This window comes from Eschrichtius robustus, chromosome 13, assembly GCF_028021215.1.
Source record: "Eschrichtius robustus isolate mEscRob2 chromosome 13, mEscRob2.pri, whole genome shotgun sequence".
NCBI lineage: Eukaryota > Metazoa > Chordata > Mammalia > Artiodactyla > Eschrichtiidae > Eschrichtius > Eschrichtius robustus.
Window position 1 is genome coordinate 80,057,581 of NC_090836.1, and position 16,356 is coordinate 80,073,936.

Genomic DNA, 16,356 nt, shown 5'->3' on the forward strand with positions numbered 1-16,356 from the left:
TGGAATTAAAAACCTTACTGTCAGTAAGTAAGCAAGAAATATTACCTCTTTAGACAATTTTATTATTGGCTATATTTCCAGTGCCAAGTTTTTCAGAGAAAGGTATGCTTGCAAATGGGAGCGTAATCAGCGAGGTAACTGAATTTACACATTGATCGTGTGGGCATTGAATGGTTAGATGCATTTATGAGTATACCCGATGGGATTAGCTTTGGAATTTGGGGTTAATATCAGGCCATAGTCTCATACACATTCATGAACCGGGAAATATATGGCACTCACCCTCCCTCTCTTAATTTATCTGGCTGTTTTAGTTTTTCTTCTTGCTTCAGCTTACTGAAATAAAAAGGATACCTTTTTACATTTTCTTCATTTTTACAAAGTGCTTTCACCAAGGGAAGGAGGAGGGGAACTAATTGTTACTGAGTCCCTACTGACGCTGTGCTAGTTACTATTCCAAAGAGGGTCTCTCTAGATGCATAGAGTTGTACACACACACACACACACACACACACACACACACACACCACAAAGTATAATAAACAATGTTAATGAAATCTGTCAATAATCTAGTGAGATAAAAATTACCCTTGTTTTATATATGAAGAACTAGGACTAAGAGAGGTTAAATATCTTCTCAAGGATATATATAGAGCCTTGTCAGGGCTAGGACTTAAATTCTACCCTGATGTTAAAGCCCGTGATAAATGGTATCAAACCCCAAATTTGTGAAAACCAAACAGGCCATTCTGGCATGGTTGTTTTGACCCATGACCATTTGAACATACAAAGTGCAAAGAAGATAAGTGAGACTTACATAATTACATAATGGATATAACAGATGCCCTCGGCCCACCCTCATTTTCCATTCTTTTCCCCTCAGTCATTCTATGGAGAAGAGCAATGACATCAATCTCCACGTGCTGGCCAAGTCGCAGAGAAGATGTGCAGCACTTTTTCGCTTCTGACATTCCTAAAAAGGCTATATTGCCTTTTGCATGTTGAAATGCCAGTTATTCAAAATGACCGCATTGAGATGGCCAGTGGATCTCATATACCTTTGTTCTTCACTATATAGAACCTTTTTGACCAGCTTGCTTCAACATTTAAACACTGTTTATTATATTTCTTCCCCAGGGTTCTCGTATTTGAAAGATTTTTGTCTACTCAACGAACTGCACTTATTAAGTAACAATTCCCATTCTCAGGCGTTATTTATCAAGGGCATCTCAAAACGGCCACTCAGAGCGCTGACTCTGCTACCACACGGAGCTGATAAAATTCCAGCTCAAAGCAAAGACACTTGCAGCCTTGCTTAGTCTGTGCATGTTTTTCCAATCAGCTTTTTGAAACATTGCAAATAGCTCATAAATCCTTTCCCAGACCCCAAGACTGTGTAGGCTGAGAACCACAGTGAGAACTACCGGTAGTTGATAGGTCCTCACTTTCTGAAGGTGAAGAGTTCTAGTCTGGCCATTCAAAGCCTGAAGTCCCGGGAAGAGTTTTCCGCTGGGCATCAAAGCTGGTTATTCTTACCTTCTTCACTTAGATTCACTGCTAGAGATCCTATTAGTAAGACTTTGGTTCTCTGGTTGAGCCAGTATAAGCCCTAGAGAGACAAAACCTAAGGAAGGTCCTTTCCTAGACTCTTGGGGAGATAGTAACAGCCAAACTAAAATGCCCTGCTACATCCATAGAATACCTGGTCATTAAAACAACCATATGGAAATAGATGCATTGCTGTGGAATAGTCCCTATAAATGTGTTAAGTTAGAGAAGCAGGTCCAATGTAGTATTTATGGTGGCCTTTCTTTCACATAGTTATATGTTTGTGTGTTTAAGTACATGTAGAGTCATTCTCAAAGAATGTTCTAGAGACTCATTTTCCACTAAATGTTCTGAGCAAAAGTGGTCCCAGGAGCAGATGTTACTTACTGTACCGCTCCTAGAGTATCATAATAGAGCATTCAAAGGCTCTCAGAAGCCTTGTGCTAAGGAAACGTTTGCTTTTTCCCTGTGAGGTTTCACATGTTTGTTGGACCGTGGAAACTTTTTCTCATGTAGTAGCAATAGCCAACATTTATTGAGCGTTTATTATGTGCCGGGCAATGTTGGTAATAACCCCGTGAAGTCAGCAGCACTATCACCGTTTCACAGGTGAGGAAACAAGGTTGGAGAGATTCCGTGACATTTGTGAAAATCCCCCAGAATTACAAAGGTGTGCTGTGAGCTACATGGAAATGTCCACATTCTGGTTAATTCTGGCTCAGGCTGGTGGTCTGCCCGCCACGTCTGTCAGCAGCACTGGGGACTGTGAGATGATGGGTGTGTTTATCCTCCACGAAGTCAGCTTGGAATGGAAGGGTATTCCTCGGGATAGCCCCTGCTTTTCTCACAAACCCCTTCTAGAACTCTCTCTCTATATATATGTGTTAAGAAGTTACTTATACTTTCCAGCAGGTACAACTTCCTGGCTTAGTGAATTCCACAGGTTTCCTGACTACGCTGTGGGATTTTGCCTGCAGAAAATGCACCGTGTGAGGCTTAGGTCCTCCCTGCCTTCCCCCGCAACCCCGCTGGGAGGCTCTGCCGGCCTCCAGGGCATGGGTGTGCCCAGCACCAGCGCCCACCTCAGGGGCTGCTGTTTTCTGACAACCGGAAGAGGCAGCTCTAGGGGCCAGGAATGATTGGAAAACTCCCCCTGTTTCTTTTATTTTCACCTCCAGTGGAGGGAGTGTGAACAGTGAGCCAGGAGAGGAGGCGATGGGTTACCCCTAAGAGGGGTGCGGGAGGGTGGTCCTCATTTCCGTGTCAAGTGCCAACCTCGTGCTGACACTCCAGGTCAGAGCCTGTTGCTTTCCCCAGACGCTCATCTCCAAGGTGCCATTGACTGTCACTGAAAACCAGGTGACCTGATTCCACGATCCTTGAAAATCACTATTGGCAGGTCAGAAACCTGACTGTGGATCAGGCTCACCTGTGAGAACTCTTAAAAAGGCAGATTCCTAGGCCCCACCCCAGACCTACTCAACTAGAGTCTCAGCAGCAGGGGGTCTGGGAATCTGCCCTTTCAAAAGCTCCCCAGGAGATGCTGATAAACTGCTTCATACCCTAGAACTTGAGAACCGCTGCCCGATGTCATTACACAGACGTTCGGCGTCTGAGTGGATAAATGTCTCTTTGTGGCCCTTCATCAGATAAGGTGTTGTAGCTTTTCTGGTGTTGCTCATAATTCCCTCTGAACTGCCGTCATCTTTATTTTTAGGTGAGGAGAATTCGTGTTGCGAACTGCAGTCAACATGAATCCTGTTCGGAGTGTTTAGCAGCGACAGACCCTCACTGCGGTTGGTGCCATTCACTACAGAGGTATTTCCTGAGTTCTTTCTCACCAACTCACAATTTCGAAACAGTGTCATGCGGCTGCACACTTGTTGCCCTACTTTAAGGATCCGTTCCAATGACCTGGGGGAACTGATCTCTGCGCCAACTAAAATACCAGTGTGTAATCTGAATTAATTCTCAGGGATGTTCCCAGTTGTGTCGGTGCTACTGAATCATTTGACCTGAACCACTGAGAGGGTCCCCAACGTGGAGGGCAGGGGTTGAGAGGGGTTGGGGGGAAGGATACCGGCGTAAGTTGGAGCTGTCACTTTAGCTTTTACTTTCTACAGAGTTCTCCAAGACTGGAGAGAGATGCAAAATGTTCTCTGTCAGAGGAGATAAAAGAATAGGCGTGTTTGAAAATTTTCAGATGAATCCTCATGATGTCACGTGTTTGGTTGGCTCCGTGGAAGCCTGATTATTGATGATGTTGTCTCTGGATGCGCTGTACAGCTGTGCACAGGCCTGATGTGCAGTCGCAGTCTCCGGGCGGAATCTGCCCAGCCTGGTCTTGAATTACGATGTTCACGACCCATCTAGGCCCAGGGCGACTTGTAGCAGCTTCCTCGCCATGGCAGCTCCCAGCGTCGCTGGGACCGGCCTGGTTGGATTCGCTGTTGCCATGGCAACCCAGTACTCGGGCTTTTGCTATAGAAGCAGGGAAGAGAGAGCCTGAGCTGCAGCTCAGGCAGGGGGAAAAAAAAAACATAACAGTGTCTGTCAGTTTGGTGCTTTCAGTTTTTAAAGGTGAAAAAGGATAAGAAAGAGTAGAACAGGTGCAGAGAAGCTGAAGGCTAAACAAGGGGCAATTTAGGGAAAGAAAAGAAGACTGGGAGTAGAATTTGGGAGCCTTTGGGGGAGGAAGGCAAGAGCAATGAAGGGAGAGGGGGAAAATACAATATAAGCAAGAGGTTCAGGAAACAAACTAAAAATATGGGGATGGAATTAATTAAGAGTTCATGGAGGAAGTCTGAAGCTGAGATGCAACAAGACGCATAATTGCCCTTGCTTTTGCTGAGCTTCCTTACCGGGCTGTTTCCTTCAGAATCATCGGCAGACAAAAGAGGCAAGGCCAGGAAGATTCTCATGAATAATTGTAATTGGGTAGGAACGTTTTCTTCTTGTCGCTTGCCTAAGACTAGAGTTTAAGAAATTAACTGATCATGAACAGCACTGCATCGCCACACACCCACTAAGCAGTTTGCCATAATCTTTCTGATCTGTTCCATTTATGTAGCTTCTCTGTCTATATTTGTAGAGCTCTGTGCAGGAGTTAATTCAGTGACAGCAGTGGAGATGGCGGTGATGGTCACAGTGGTGATGGTGATTAAATAGCCACGCGTAGCAGCTAGTGGCTACTCTATTGGCAAACACAGGTCTGGCGTTCATAGGAGATGTCCGAGCTGGTGATATGACTTTGGGGGTTAGCAGTGTTCTGATGGTACGTCGTGAAGTCTTCAGACCAGATGAGGGAGGGAGTGTAGATTGAGAGGAGGATTAGTTGGAGGACTGAGCATTGAGGCAGTGCAGTGTTTAGGGGTCAAGAAGATGAAGAAGTAACAGACGCGGAGAGAACAACCAGAAGGGGAAGCGGAAAGACTAAAGAAGGTGGCCGGCTAGAAGCCCAGGGAAAAAAGGAGGAGGGGAGTGGTCCATTGTGCCAGATTGTGCAGAGAGGTCAGGCAAGAGAGGAAGAGAATTGAGCCACTGGACTTAGCAGGCGATGACTGGTTACGGTGACAAGGGCAGGAAGTGGTGCTAAAGCTGTAAGAGAAAATTAGAAGAGGGCAGGGTGGAGACAACTCTTTGGAGGAGCTTTGCTGAGAAAGACAGCAGAAAAATGGAGCAGACGTTGGAGGAAAAAGTGGAGTCCAGAGAGCTTTGGGGTTTTTTTTGTTTGTTTGTTTTTTAATTTTTATTTATTTATTTATTTATTTTTGGCTGCGTCGGGTCTTCGTTTCTGTGCGAGGGCTTTCTCTAGTTGCGGCGAGTAGGGGCCACTCTTCATCACAGTGCGCGGGCCTCTCACTGTCGCGGCCTCTCTTGTTGCGGAGCACAGGCTCCAGACGCGCAGGCTCAGTAGTTGTGGCTCACGGGCCCAGTTGCTCCGCGGCATGTGGGATCTTCCCAGACCGGGGCTCGAACCCATGTCCCCTGCATTGGCAGGCAGATTCTCAATCACTGCGCCACCAGGGAAGCCCCTGGGGTTTTTTTAAGATACATGAAATAGTGTGTTTTTGTGCTGTCGGGAAAGTTCCAGTAGAGAGAGAGAAACTGATGATACAGGAGAGAGAAGGGAGAACTGTGGGGTGTTGTCTTTCAGCAGATGAAAGAAAATATGATCTTGTGTGCCAGCAGGGGCCCAGCCTCAGCCAGGAGCATGGGACCCTTCATCCTTGGTCATGGGAGGGAAGGTGAAGAATATGGCCTCAGGAGCAGGTCGGTGATGGAAGCATGCACAGTGTCTTTGCATGTGGCTTTACATCATTCTCAGTAATGTAAGGTGGGTGAGGTGAGGGAGGAAGCCCTGGAGTTGGAAGGGAGAAGAGAGAGAAGGTATGGGACAGAGTGGAAGAGAGAACAGAGCCGGGAGAGGGAGAACAGTTGCCAGACAACATCAGGGCTCCCTTGAAGTCAGTGGTCTTGCTTTTGAAGTGACAGCAGTAAGCATGGGTTTGCTTTCACAAGCCATGTTTGGCTCCATGGGCATAGTGGTAAGGAAGTGGAGAGTTAGATTTAGCCAGAGATGGGGCTTAGCCAGGAAATACATTCAAGAGGGGAAAGCGGGGCCCAGGAGCTGAGGGTGCCTGCAAGGGATGGGCAGTGATATGCATGTGGGTACTTACAATAGTGGACCCTGGGCTCCAAGCCAGAAGTGAGCTCTAGGGAGGGACGTGAGGACACGAGGGGAGTGAGGGTCGTGAAAAGGTAGCCAGCTCTGTGCAAGGGAGGTTGTTTTGGGGTTTAAATCTTGTTGGACCTGGGGAACTGGAGAAGAGGTAGTGGTCGGCCTATGGGGAACTTGAAATTAAGGTCATGGAGGGGGTGGAGTTATTGGTACTGACAAGGTCTGGGGTGTGATTGTGTAGCTGAAATAGGATGGAGGACAAGATCATTGGCAGAGAGGGTCAGGGAACTGAGGAGGGGTCAGAGTGTTCGGTGGACCAGTCACCAAGAAGGACTATGGGAACAATGTTGGAGAGACCGAGGAGCCAAATAGTCAAGAAAAGAAAGGAATTGCCCATGGGCGGGGTGGTCTGTGGATGGTCTTGACGAGGAGGGGTCGGGGGCGGGGGTCTGGCAGATGGCCCGATGGCGTGAGCTTCTGAGCTGGGGAGCGCAGGGGATGGGGCCAGGCTTGGAAAGAAAGGAAGAAGATTCATCCCGAAGAGGCAGGAAGACACAAGTAGGACCACTGTGATGAGGGAGAGGAACCAGCCAGCCCTTGGTGGGCTGCAGGGAGGCAGTGTCCTCGGGGAGAGCCTGGTGATCAAGACCAGCAAGAGGGTGAAGGGAACAATTGAGGAAGTTGAAGACATCAGGACTTTTATTGATGATAAAGGAATCCAGCCTTCTGGAAAAGCCTGCTCACGGCTTCCCCTGCTTCTGCTCTTGTCCCCTCACCCCTGCCCCAGGAGGAGTGGTCTTGTAAAAATCTAAACCAGATCATTTTATTCCCCAGCTTAAAAACCTCCACTGGCCTCCGTCACAGAATTCAGTCTGACTCCCCTGCTCCCAGGGCCTGAATACAGGGCTTCCCAGAATCGGGTCCTTGGTTATTCTCAGACATCTCATGCCACTCTCTCCTTGGTTCACTCGACCCCAGCCACACGAGCTTTCTTTCTGACTTAAGAATATGCCAGGCTTGTTCCTGCCTCAGGGACTTTTCACCTGCTGTTTCCTCAGTCTAGAAAATTCTTCCCCAAATCCTTCCACGGCTGGCTCTTTCTTGCTCATCAGGTCCCAGCATACATGTCTCCCTGCAATGACCCAGTCTGAAGTAGCCTCACCTGTGACATAACTGTTTTATATTCTTCCTGGCCCCATCACTATTTGAAATGATCTTCTTTCTCTGCCTCTTCTTTTATTAAAATGTAAGTTGCATGGGAACCTCGTCTTGTTCATGAGTGTATCCCCAGAATCTAGAATGGTGCCTGGTGCATAGTAGGTGCTTAAAAAATATACGTTAAATGAATGGAGTACACTGAGTGATTGGGAAACTACCAATGGCAGGCTGAGACGTGTGCGTTAAGTATGATAAAACATTCCGGATTTGTGGACTGATGGCCCTTCCCAGCCACGTCAGATCACTTGGTTTCAAACTGGCTTGGTTCTGACCTGAGATGAAATGAAACTAAGCCTCAGATCTGTGACTCGTGTTAAGCTGTCAGTACCATTCAAAATTAGGAATTCTAAAGGGGGTTGTTTTCTTATAACTGTAGAGCATCCCACTGTGTTTATTGTAAATGTCACAGATTTATTTAGAAAAATAATTTATTTTCTCTATTGAGAAGGTTGGGCTTTATTTCATACACGTCTAGAAAGTGGATTTGTTGAGGTGGGGTGGTGCAAGGAAATGATCTTAACTTCCTTTTGATCGGACGTTAAGAATAGGCATCCAGTATAAGCAGACAAAAAGCAATTAGATAAACAGTGAGCTCTAAAAAGTCTAGTATTTTATTGTTGGAACCTCAAATCCAACCTATGTTGAATTTGTCTGTGTGGGTGGAAAATGAATTTTTGCAGGCTGAATATCTTGGGTTTGGAAGCAGCTTCTCAGTTTCTCCCATACTGCAAAGCACAGCACATGTGTTTAGTTATGGATTTCCACAGAACTGGCAATCCGGAACCAATGAGCGGGTGAAGTTCCAGAAGTTCATTTGCAAGTTTGTTTGGCACTCGGAATGCATTTTCCCATAGAAACAACGTCATAAATTAAGGACTGATTCCCAAGTCAGCCCACAAAATTCAATTTATCTAATTTCAACAAATATTTATTGAATCTCTACCAAGAACCCAATGTGGGAAGTGAGATAACTAGGTGATACTGAGAGAAATCAGATGCCGTTCTCGGCCTTAAGGAATTCACGTGCCAGCTAGGGAGACAGACATGTCAATGGCCAACGTTCATTCATTCAGTCATACACCCCATCAACAGATATTTACTGAGCGCCTACTATGTGCTTGGGATACTGTTCTTTCTTGCCCGCATGAAGCTTGCAGTCTAGTGAGGGATAGAGACAGTGTTAGTAGTCAGGTTTCTGCTCCAGTAATACTGTGTTAACAAACGGATTTTTAGTGACTTACAAGAACAAAAATTTGTTTTTCTTGATCATGGGTCAGCCTCAGCAGTGGCTGCAGGTGGAGAGTTTGATTCAGGTCTGCTTCATATGTCTCTCATCCTGCATGTACTCTCCTCAAGGCAGGTAGCAGAAGCACAAGAACCCAAGCTAAACTCTGCAGCTCATTCAGAGCCTCCGCTCATGTCGTGTTTGCTGATATTCCATTGGCAAGCAAGCCACATAGCCAAGCCCAGCATCAGTGGGGTAGTGAAACATACACTGCCTACTCTAGTGGCAAAGGGTATGGGTGTGTTATCCCAGTACAGGAGAGATTGCAGAACTGGGAACAATAATCCGGTCTACCCTAATAAGTTAAGGAGCTACCAATCTACTAATAAGTAAATAGAGAATAATAGGGTTAGCACAGAGGACGTGGAGGATTCCATGGGGACACATAAAAAAAACCAAACAAACATCTAACCAGCAAATAGCAAGTGTTGGCGAGGGTGTGGAGAAAAGGGAACCCTCGTGCACTGTTGGTGGGAATGTAAATTGGTGCGGCCACTATGGAGGACATTTTGGAGGTTCCTCAAAAAATTAAAAATAGAACCACCAGCTGATCCAGCAATTCCACTTCTAGGTATTTTTCTGAAGAAAATGAAACACTAATTCGAAAAGATACATTCATCCCTATGTTCATTGCAGCAGTGTTCACAATAGACAAGATATGGAAGCAGCCTAAGTGTCCATCGATAGACAAATGGATAAACAAGATGCGGTGTATATATACACAGTGGAATACTACTCGGCCATTATAAAAATGAAATCTTGCCATTTGCAGCAACATGCATGGACCTAGAGGGCATTATGCTAAGTGAAATAAGTCAGAGAAAGGCAAATATTGTATGATTTCACTTATATGTGGACTCTAAAGAACAAAACAGATGAACAAAAATAACAAAACAGAAACAGAGTCGTGGGTACAGAAACAAACAGGTGGTTGCTCAAGAGGAAGGGGTTAGGGGGATGAGTGAAATTGGTGAGGGAGATTAAGAGGTACAAACTTCCAGTACAAAAAAATTAGTCATGGGAATGAAATGTACAGCATGGAGAATATAGTCAATAATATGGTAATAACTTTGTGTGGCAATGGATGGTAACTAGACTTGTCGTGGTGATTATTTTATAATGTATAGAAATATCAAATCACTGTATTATGCACGTGGAGCTAACACAGTGTTATAGGTCAGTTATACTTCAAAGACAACAACAGGTACAGTGAAAATGAATCCATCAAAGAAAACTAACCTAAACTTAAGGTCAGAGAAGGCTTCCTGGAGGAAGGGATGTCTAAGCTGAGCCTGAAGTGTGAGCAGATGTCATCCAGGTAGAGAGGAAGCGGGGGAAGCTGAGGGAACAGACGGTGCCAAGGCTGGAAGCCGGAGGGGCGCCTGGCCTAATGCACAGTAGGGGAAGCGTGCTGTCTGAGGAGCGTTGGTTAATGAGGGCGGCATGGTAGGCAGGGGCAGGGGAGGAGGGGTCTTAAAACCCATGTTAAAGCATTTGAATTTTGTTGGAAAGACTTTGGGAAGCCATCCCAGGGTTTCAATCAGAAGACAGACTAGATCATTTGTGTGTTTCAGAACAAGCATTCTGGTGCAAGGTAGACTAGAGACGACACCGCTGGAAGCCAGCAGGTCCCTTAGAAGGTGGTTGTAAACCAGCAAGAGATTGGGGACTGAATAAGAGAGACGGTAGTGGGGATGGAAAGAAGTAGGTGGATTTAAGAGCTATTTGGAAGATAGAATTGACAGGACTTAGGGATTAATTGGATCCCCCCTTGAATCTGACACACTAAAAATGGGGCCATAAAATATCAAGGTGGCCACTGTTTTTCTGGAAGATGTATTCTTTCTCCCTTGATCTAAGTCCTCACAAAGAAAGTAAAGAAATGATACCAAACATACACTGGATTCCTACCATGTTCCAGGCCTTGTACGAGGCACTAGGTTGGAGGCCAAAGAACGGGTACCCAAGTCAGATGGAGAAGGACTTCCAAGAGATGTGGAGCTGAGTCTCATAGGTGCAGGGGCTTTGCTGTTGAGATGATAGGGCAAAGAGCATGGGTATCTGCCTTGTGTACCAGAGGGGCAGAGGTGTCATTGACCGAGCAGGAATGTCGGAGAACTAGCCGGTTTGGGGTGCCCAGTGATGCAGGGGGATGACTTCCACACTGGCAGCAGGAAGAAGGCAGACCTGGAGCCAGTGTGTGGGGTTGAATCCAGGCTTCTGCGTGACCTGCGAGTTTCTTATCTTCCCTGTGCCAGATCTCCTCTTCTGTAAAGCAGGCTAGTAACGGTGCCTCCCTTGCAGGGTTGCTGAGAGAATTAAACCGGATGATGGGCATGAAGTCCTAGGCACAGTTGCCTGTTCAGAGCAAACACTCAAGTGATGTTAACTACTACTGTGGCGGAAGCCCAGAGGAAGGAGCCCTTGGCTGTAACCAAGGTTGGGAAAGGCTTCAGAGAGGAGGTGGCATTAAAATTGGGTCTTGGGGAAGAGGAAAAAAAATGGGTCTTGAGGCCTAGGTAGACGCTCACTGAGGGAAGGAGCGGGTGAGAGGTAATTCGGGGAGCAGAACCAGCACAGTAAAGAGATCATTTTATTTTATTGTTTCGGCCGTGCGACCTGTGGGATCTTAGCTCCCCGACCAGGGATCGAACCCGCACGCCCTGTAGTGGAAGCACAGAGTCTTAACCACTGGACCACCAGGGAAGTCACTACAATAAGAGATCTTTTGAGGGGATGGCAAATTGAATCATGTTACCCCAGCACTGGCTCTGGAAGCAAGGAAGTAGATGGGAGGGACCACGATGGGAAGGGCTCTGAGTTTGGACTTTATTAGTTGATGCTGGGAACTTATTAAAGGGTTTTCAGCAGAGGACTGACACGATCATATTTGTGTTTTTAAAAGATGATCCTGATGGCATTGTGTATAGAAGACGAAGTGCGTTAACCCAAGCATTAATTGTACCACACTTGCCACTCCTGCCCCCTCTAGGGTCACTGTCTTCTAGTATATTTTATAAAGAGTGAGTTTATCTCACGTCTCTTCCTGAGTCATCTACTTAGCGGCTGTTTCTCCAAATTTCATGTACCTCTCCACTTCTCCCAACACCACCACGGGCTCCACTTGCGGTCCCAATCACGTAATGGAACCAGGGCTGGGTCCCCTTCAGAAAATGGGCCACATAGGAGAGGCCACACTCACCTTTATTGTCCCATCCCAGAATGCCCCACCCTGCACAGGATGTGTTCAGGGCGGGGACAAAGCCCCCAGGCGTGCTAATGATAAGGTATCTGTGGGCTCCCCTCACTTATTTGTATAAATTTAACATTTACTCATATCCTTCTGCATGTTTCTTCCATGTTTACAGTTAGAAGACTTCCAAGCAGCCCCTGGTAGCAGTTTTTAGGTTTTCATCTGCTGGCTGGCTGTTCAACACATGACACTGTGAACGAGGTCATTTCTCAACCCGGTCTGACAACAGACTTTCTGAAAGGGTTGGGGTAACAGAAGGGGATTTGAACACTGGAGAGAAAAACTAAAATCCGCCTGCTAAAAATATTCATCCTCAATACCCTAGAGTAATAAGCAAAAAGAATTCAATGATTTGCTTATGGACAAACCCAGTTCCTTGCATTGCTCTCCTGTCTTGAGGTCTGTCTTCCCTCTCTCTCCCAAGAGACATGCCTTCCTCAAGCCTCCCCAGGGCCAACCCTAAGGCCTATGAGCTGTTATTGCCTGAAAACTTGACCAAGACAACCCCTGGTGCATGGTAACCCATAGCCACATTCTTCTGAAACCTGAGTTACTCTGGTTCGGTCTGCCATCATGAGAGCTGGGCACTATGTAGCAGAGAAGGCCCCTGAGGGCTTTTCAGTAGAGGAATCCATCAGAATGTGCCCACTTATCCTTCAGAAAGCTATTACAGTGCCCCTTCTCCAGGAAGCCTGCCTTGAGTCCAGGCCCAGCCAGGAGACAGGGTCACCATGCATGGAGGAGAATATGCTTATCACACATCACATGCTGTGCCCTGAATGTTCCATGCATGTTCCATTTAGTCCTCCTGGTACCTTGTGAAGAAAGTACTATTACAATTCCCACTTTTGAGAAGAGAAAACAGCCTTAGGTTTCTATATTCATTTCCTACTGCTGTGGTAGCAAATCACCACAACCTTGCTGGCCTAAAACAACATACATTTATTATCTTGCAGTTCTGGAGGTCAGAAGTCTGCAGTGGGTTTCACTGGGCTGAAACCAAGGTGTAGAAAGGTCCTCATTCCTTCTGGAGGCTGTAGGGAGAATCCGTTTCCTTGTCTTTTCTAGCATCGGGAGGCAGCCTACGTTCCTTGGCTTGCGGCCTCTTCTTGCGTCTTCAAAGCCAGAGGTCTAGCCTCTTCAAATCTTTCTGGCTCTGAATTCTGTTTCCATCATCATGTCTCTTTTGCTGACTCTGACCATCCTGCCTCCTCTTATGCAGCCTCTTGTGATTACTTTGAGCCCACTCGGATAATCCAAGATAATCTCCCCATTTTGAGATCCTTAATCACATCTTTGAAGTCCTTCTTGCCATGTAAGGTAACATATTCACAAGTCCCAGAGATTAGGACATAGATATCTTTGGGGGCCATTAATCTGCTTACTGCAGGTTGTGTAAGTAGTGGAACCAGGATTCAAATCTAGGCTCAGCTCTAACTCCCAAGCCAGTACCTTTACCTACCACTATAGTGAAAGGGAAGAGAAACAAAGGAGACATTATCCCTCATGGTGGTGGGAGGAGAGGGCGGAGCCCGGTCCAAATGGACCCACCATGGATGAATGACTGGTTAAATATGGAACTCCGGGTCAACCTGAGTTATAGAAACCCTTCCACCTTGAAAGTTTAAGCATCCATGCATTCACTTAACAGATCTTTATTGAGCACCTAGTGTGTGTCAGACACTGTTCTAAGCACCAGGATTCTCTAGCAGTGAACAGCTCAGTCCCAAATCTTTGCCCTCATGGAGGTCCTTCCAGTGAGCTGTGTTAGTTTCCTAGAGCTGCCGTAGCAAGTGGTCACCAACTCAGTGGTTTCCAACAATGCAGATTTATTCTCTCACAGTTCTGGAGGCTGGAAATCCAAAATCAAGTTGTTAGCAGGGCCACATTACCTCTGAAGGCTGGAGGGGTGAAACCTTCCTCTCCTCTTCCAGCTTCTGGTGGCTCCTGGTGTTTCTTGGCTCTGGCAGCATATCTCCAACCTCTGCCTCCATCTTTATGTGGCCTTAAATGTCCTTCTCCTCTCTCTTGGCAAAACACTAGTCATTGAACACCTTAAATCCGGGACGATTTCATCTTGAGATCCTTAACTAATTACATCTGCAAAGGCCCTATTTCCAAATAAGGTCACATTCTGAGATTCCGGGTGGATGTGAATTGTGGGAACCACGTTATTCGACCCACTACATGAGGGAAGATGGACAGTGTGAAAATAAAGAAGGAAATAGCATGTCAGATGCAATCACTATTAGGAAGAAAAATAAAGCCAGGAGGGGGTAGGGCATGCTGACTGGAGGCAGGGGAGGTTAGTTTCAACCAGAGGATCCTGGAAAGCCTCACGGAGAAGGGGACAGCTGAGCCAAGACCCAAAGGAGCACCCTGCACTTTGGGGGTGTCCCCCTTCGTAGGCTGTGGCCTCATCTAGCCGAGTGGCCGGGAAGACCGTTTGAGGTGAAAGGTGGTTCTCATTCTGCATCTGTCCCTCCTTTCCTTCCAATCCGGGAGGTGTCCTCGTGCCTGAAGTCTGTGCAGTGACACTCCTTTATGGTCCAGTGCAGCTCTAATGGCAGCGATCATCATAATAATGGGGTTTGGGGGTGGCCCCTCCTCCTTGTGTGAGGACCCCATTGTGCCAACTAATTGTGTAGAAGCAAGTAGGACAGCTGTCTGTGGGGTGGAAGCAGTGGGGAGCAGAGAGGATATGTTATCCGGGCCTGGGGGCATCACTGAATTACCCCGGCAGAGGCCAAACCCGTGCATCTGGGTTACCGAAGATGCTGAAAGGGATTTGGGGGCCTTCTCAGGCTGGGAGGGGCGGGTCTTGGGTGGACATGAATCCCCTGGGTTCTTCATCATCACTGTCAGCTGTTAGAAGAGCTGGGAATGTTTCAAAGCAGAAGGTGAAGAGGGGTTGAAACTATGAAGGCACCCAGCTCTTTGCGCCTGGACGGCTGACAGTGGCTGGCACAGGGAGAATGCTTGCCGTACTCAGAAGCCAGTTTTGTTTGGTCCAGCCTCAGCCTCCAGACTACTTATCCTCACATCTCTTTAATTGATGTAGCCTGACTCAAGCAGGTACCATTAGGAACACCCCTTTTAGTAAATATATGTTTTAATGGAATAGATTTGTTTTTTTGAAATGACCTTATCTCAGGCAGCAAGCACTTTTGTAAGTATGTATCGATTGGCTCTTAAAAATTCCTCAAATGTTTTCACTTGTCTTGGTGACCTAGTACTTGTCCTGTTCCCAGCAACTCCTCCACATTCAAACAGATGTTCCTATCTTCATTGGAAGCCTTCCTGCCAGTCTTTTGTGTTTTTGCTCTTGTGATGTTTTGTAACATTTGGGCACTTGTATCCTGCTCTATGGAGAGTGGACCATTTCTGAAATGCCCCATGTGGGATTCAATATTGCTCTCCAGAAGATGGGGTTGTTACCACTGCCAGCTGTTTACTGGTGGGGAAACTGAGGTCCTAAGGGGCTAAGGAATGTGCTCCCCGTTACAGAACAAATGTGTGGGAGAGCAGTTTGGAACCCAGATCTTCCTGACTCAAGAGGCATCATTTTCCCATCTTTATTTCCTTGCTACCTATTTTTTGCGAATGCCTCCCTTAAATTCTTCAGTTCAGGGTTTGCATTTGGAAATTAAATCACCAACTTTTGGTGCACTCATCACCCACCAGAGAACCACATGGGGTGAAGGCCACAAATCCCTTTTGTGTGAGTGTTTCAGTCTGCAGATGTGTTTTACGTGTGCTAAATAGCTCCAAGTTTCAAGACAAAGGTTGGTTTTCCACCACACCAGTTAACTGGCCAGCCCAGTGAACAAAAATCAATGAAACAACTTATGCTGGTATCATGGAGACATAGACAAGAATTTAGTCACTTGAAAATTTAATTCTTAATCCAATTTAGCTAACGCTTGTTGAATACCAGGCCAGATACTAGGCCCTGGGGAAACAAAAATGACTGAGGATGTGCCTTGGAGAAGCTCACAGGTTAGTGTGGGAAGCAGGCACTGACCAAATAATTTCAGTACGCTGTGGAAAGTGCTCTCATAGCTGGTGCTCAAGGCATAGGGAGACTCCAAGAACCCATGGGAGGAGGAGGGTTGTGATTAAGGAACTTCCAAGGGGCTTCCCTGGTGGCGCAGTGGTTAAGAATCTGCCTGCCAATGCAGAGTACGTGGGTTTGAGCCCTGGTCCGGGAAGATCCCACATGCCACAGAGCAACTAAGCCCGTGCGCCACAACTACTGAGCCTGCGCTCTAGAGCCCGCGAGCCACAACTGCTGAGCCCGCGAGCCACAACTGCTGAAGCCTGCATACGTAGAGCCCACGCTCTGCGACAAGAGAAGCCACCGCAATGAGA

General features: G+C 46.7%; 1 protein-coding gene across 1 annotated transcript in view; it reads left to right on the plus strand.

Moving 5' to 3' along the window:
- Window positions 1-16,356, plus strand: part of PLXNC1 (plexin C1) — a 143,997-nt gene that overhangs the window by 30,382 nt on the left and 97,259 nt on the right. The window contains exon 4 of the mRNA XM_068561923.1: window positions 3,266-3,366. Coding sequence (XP_068418024.1) covers window positions 3,266-3,366 — 101 coding nt within the window. The remainder of the gene's footprint in view (window positions 1-3,265; window positions 3,367-16,356) is intronic.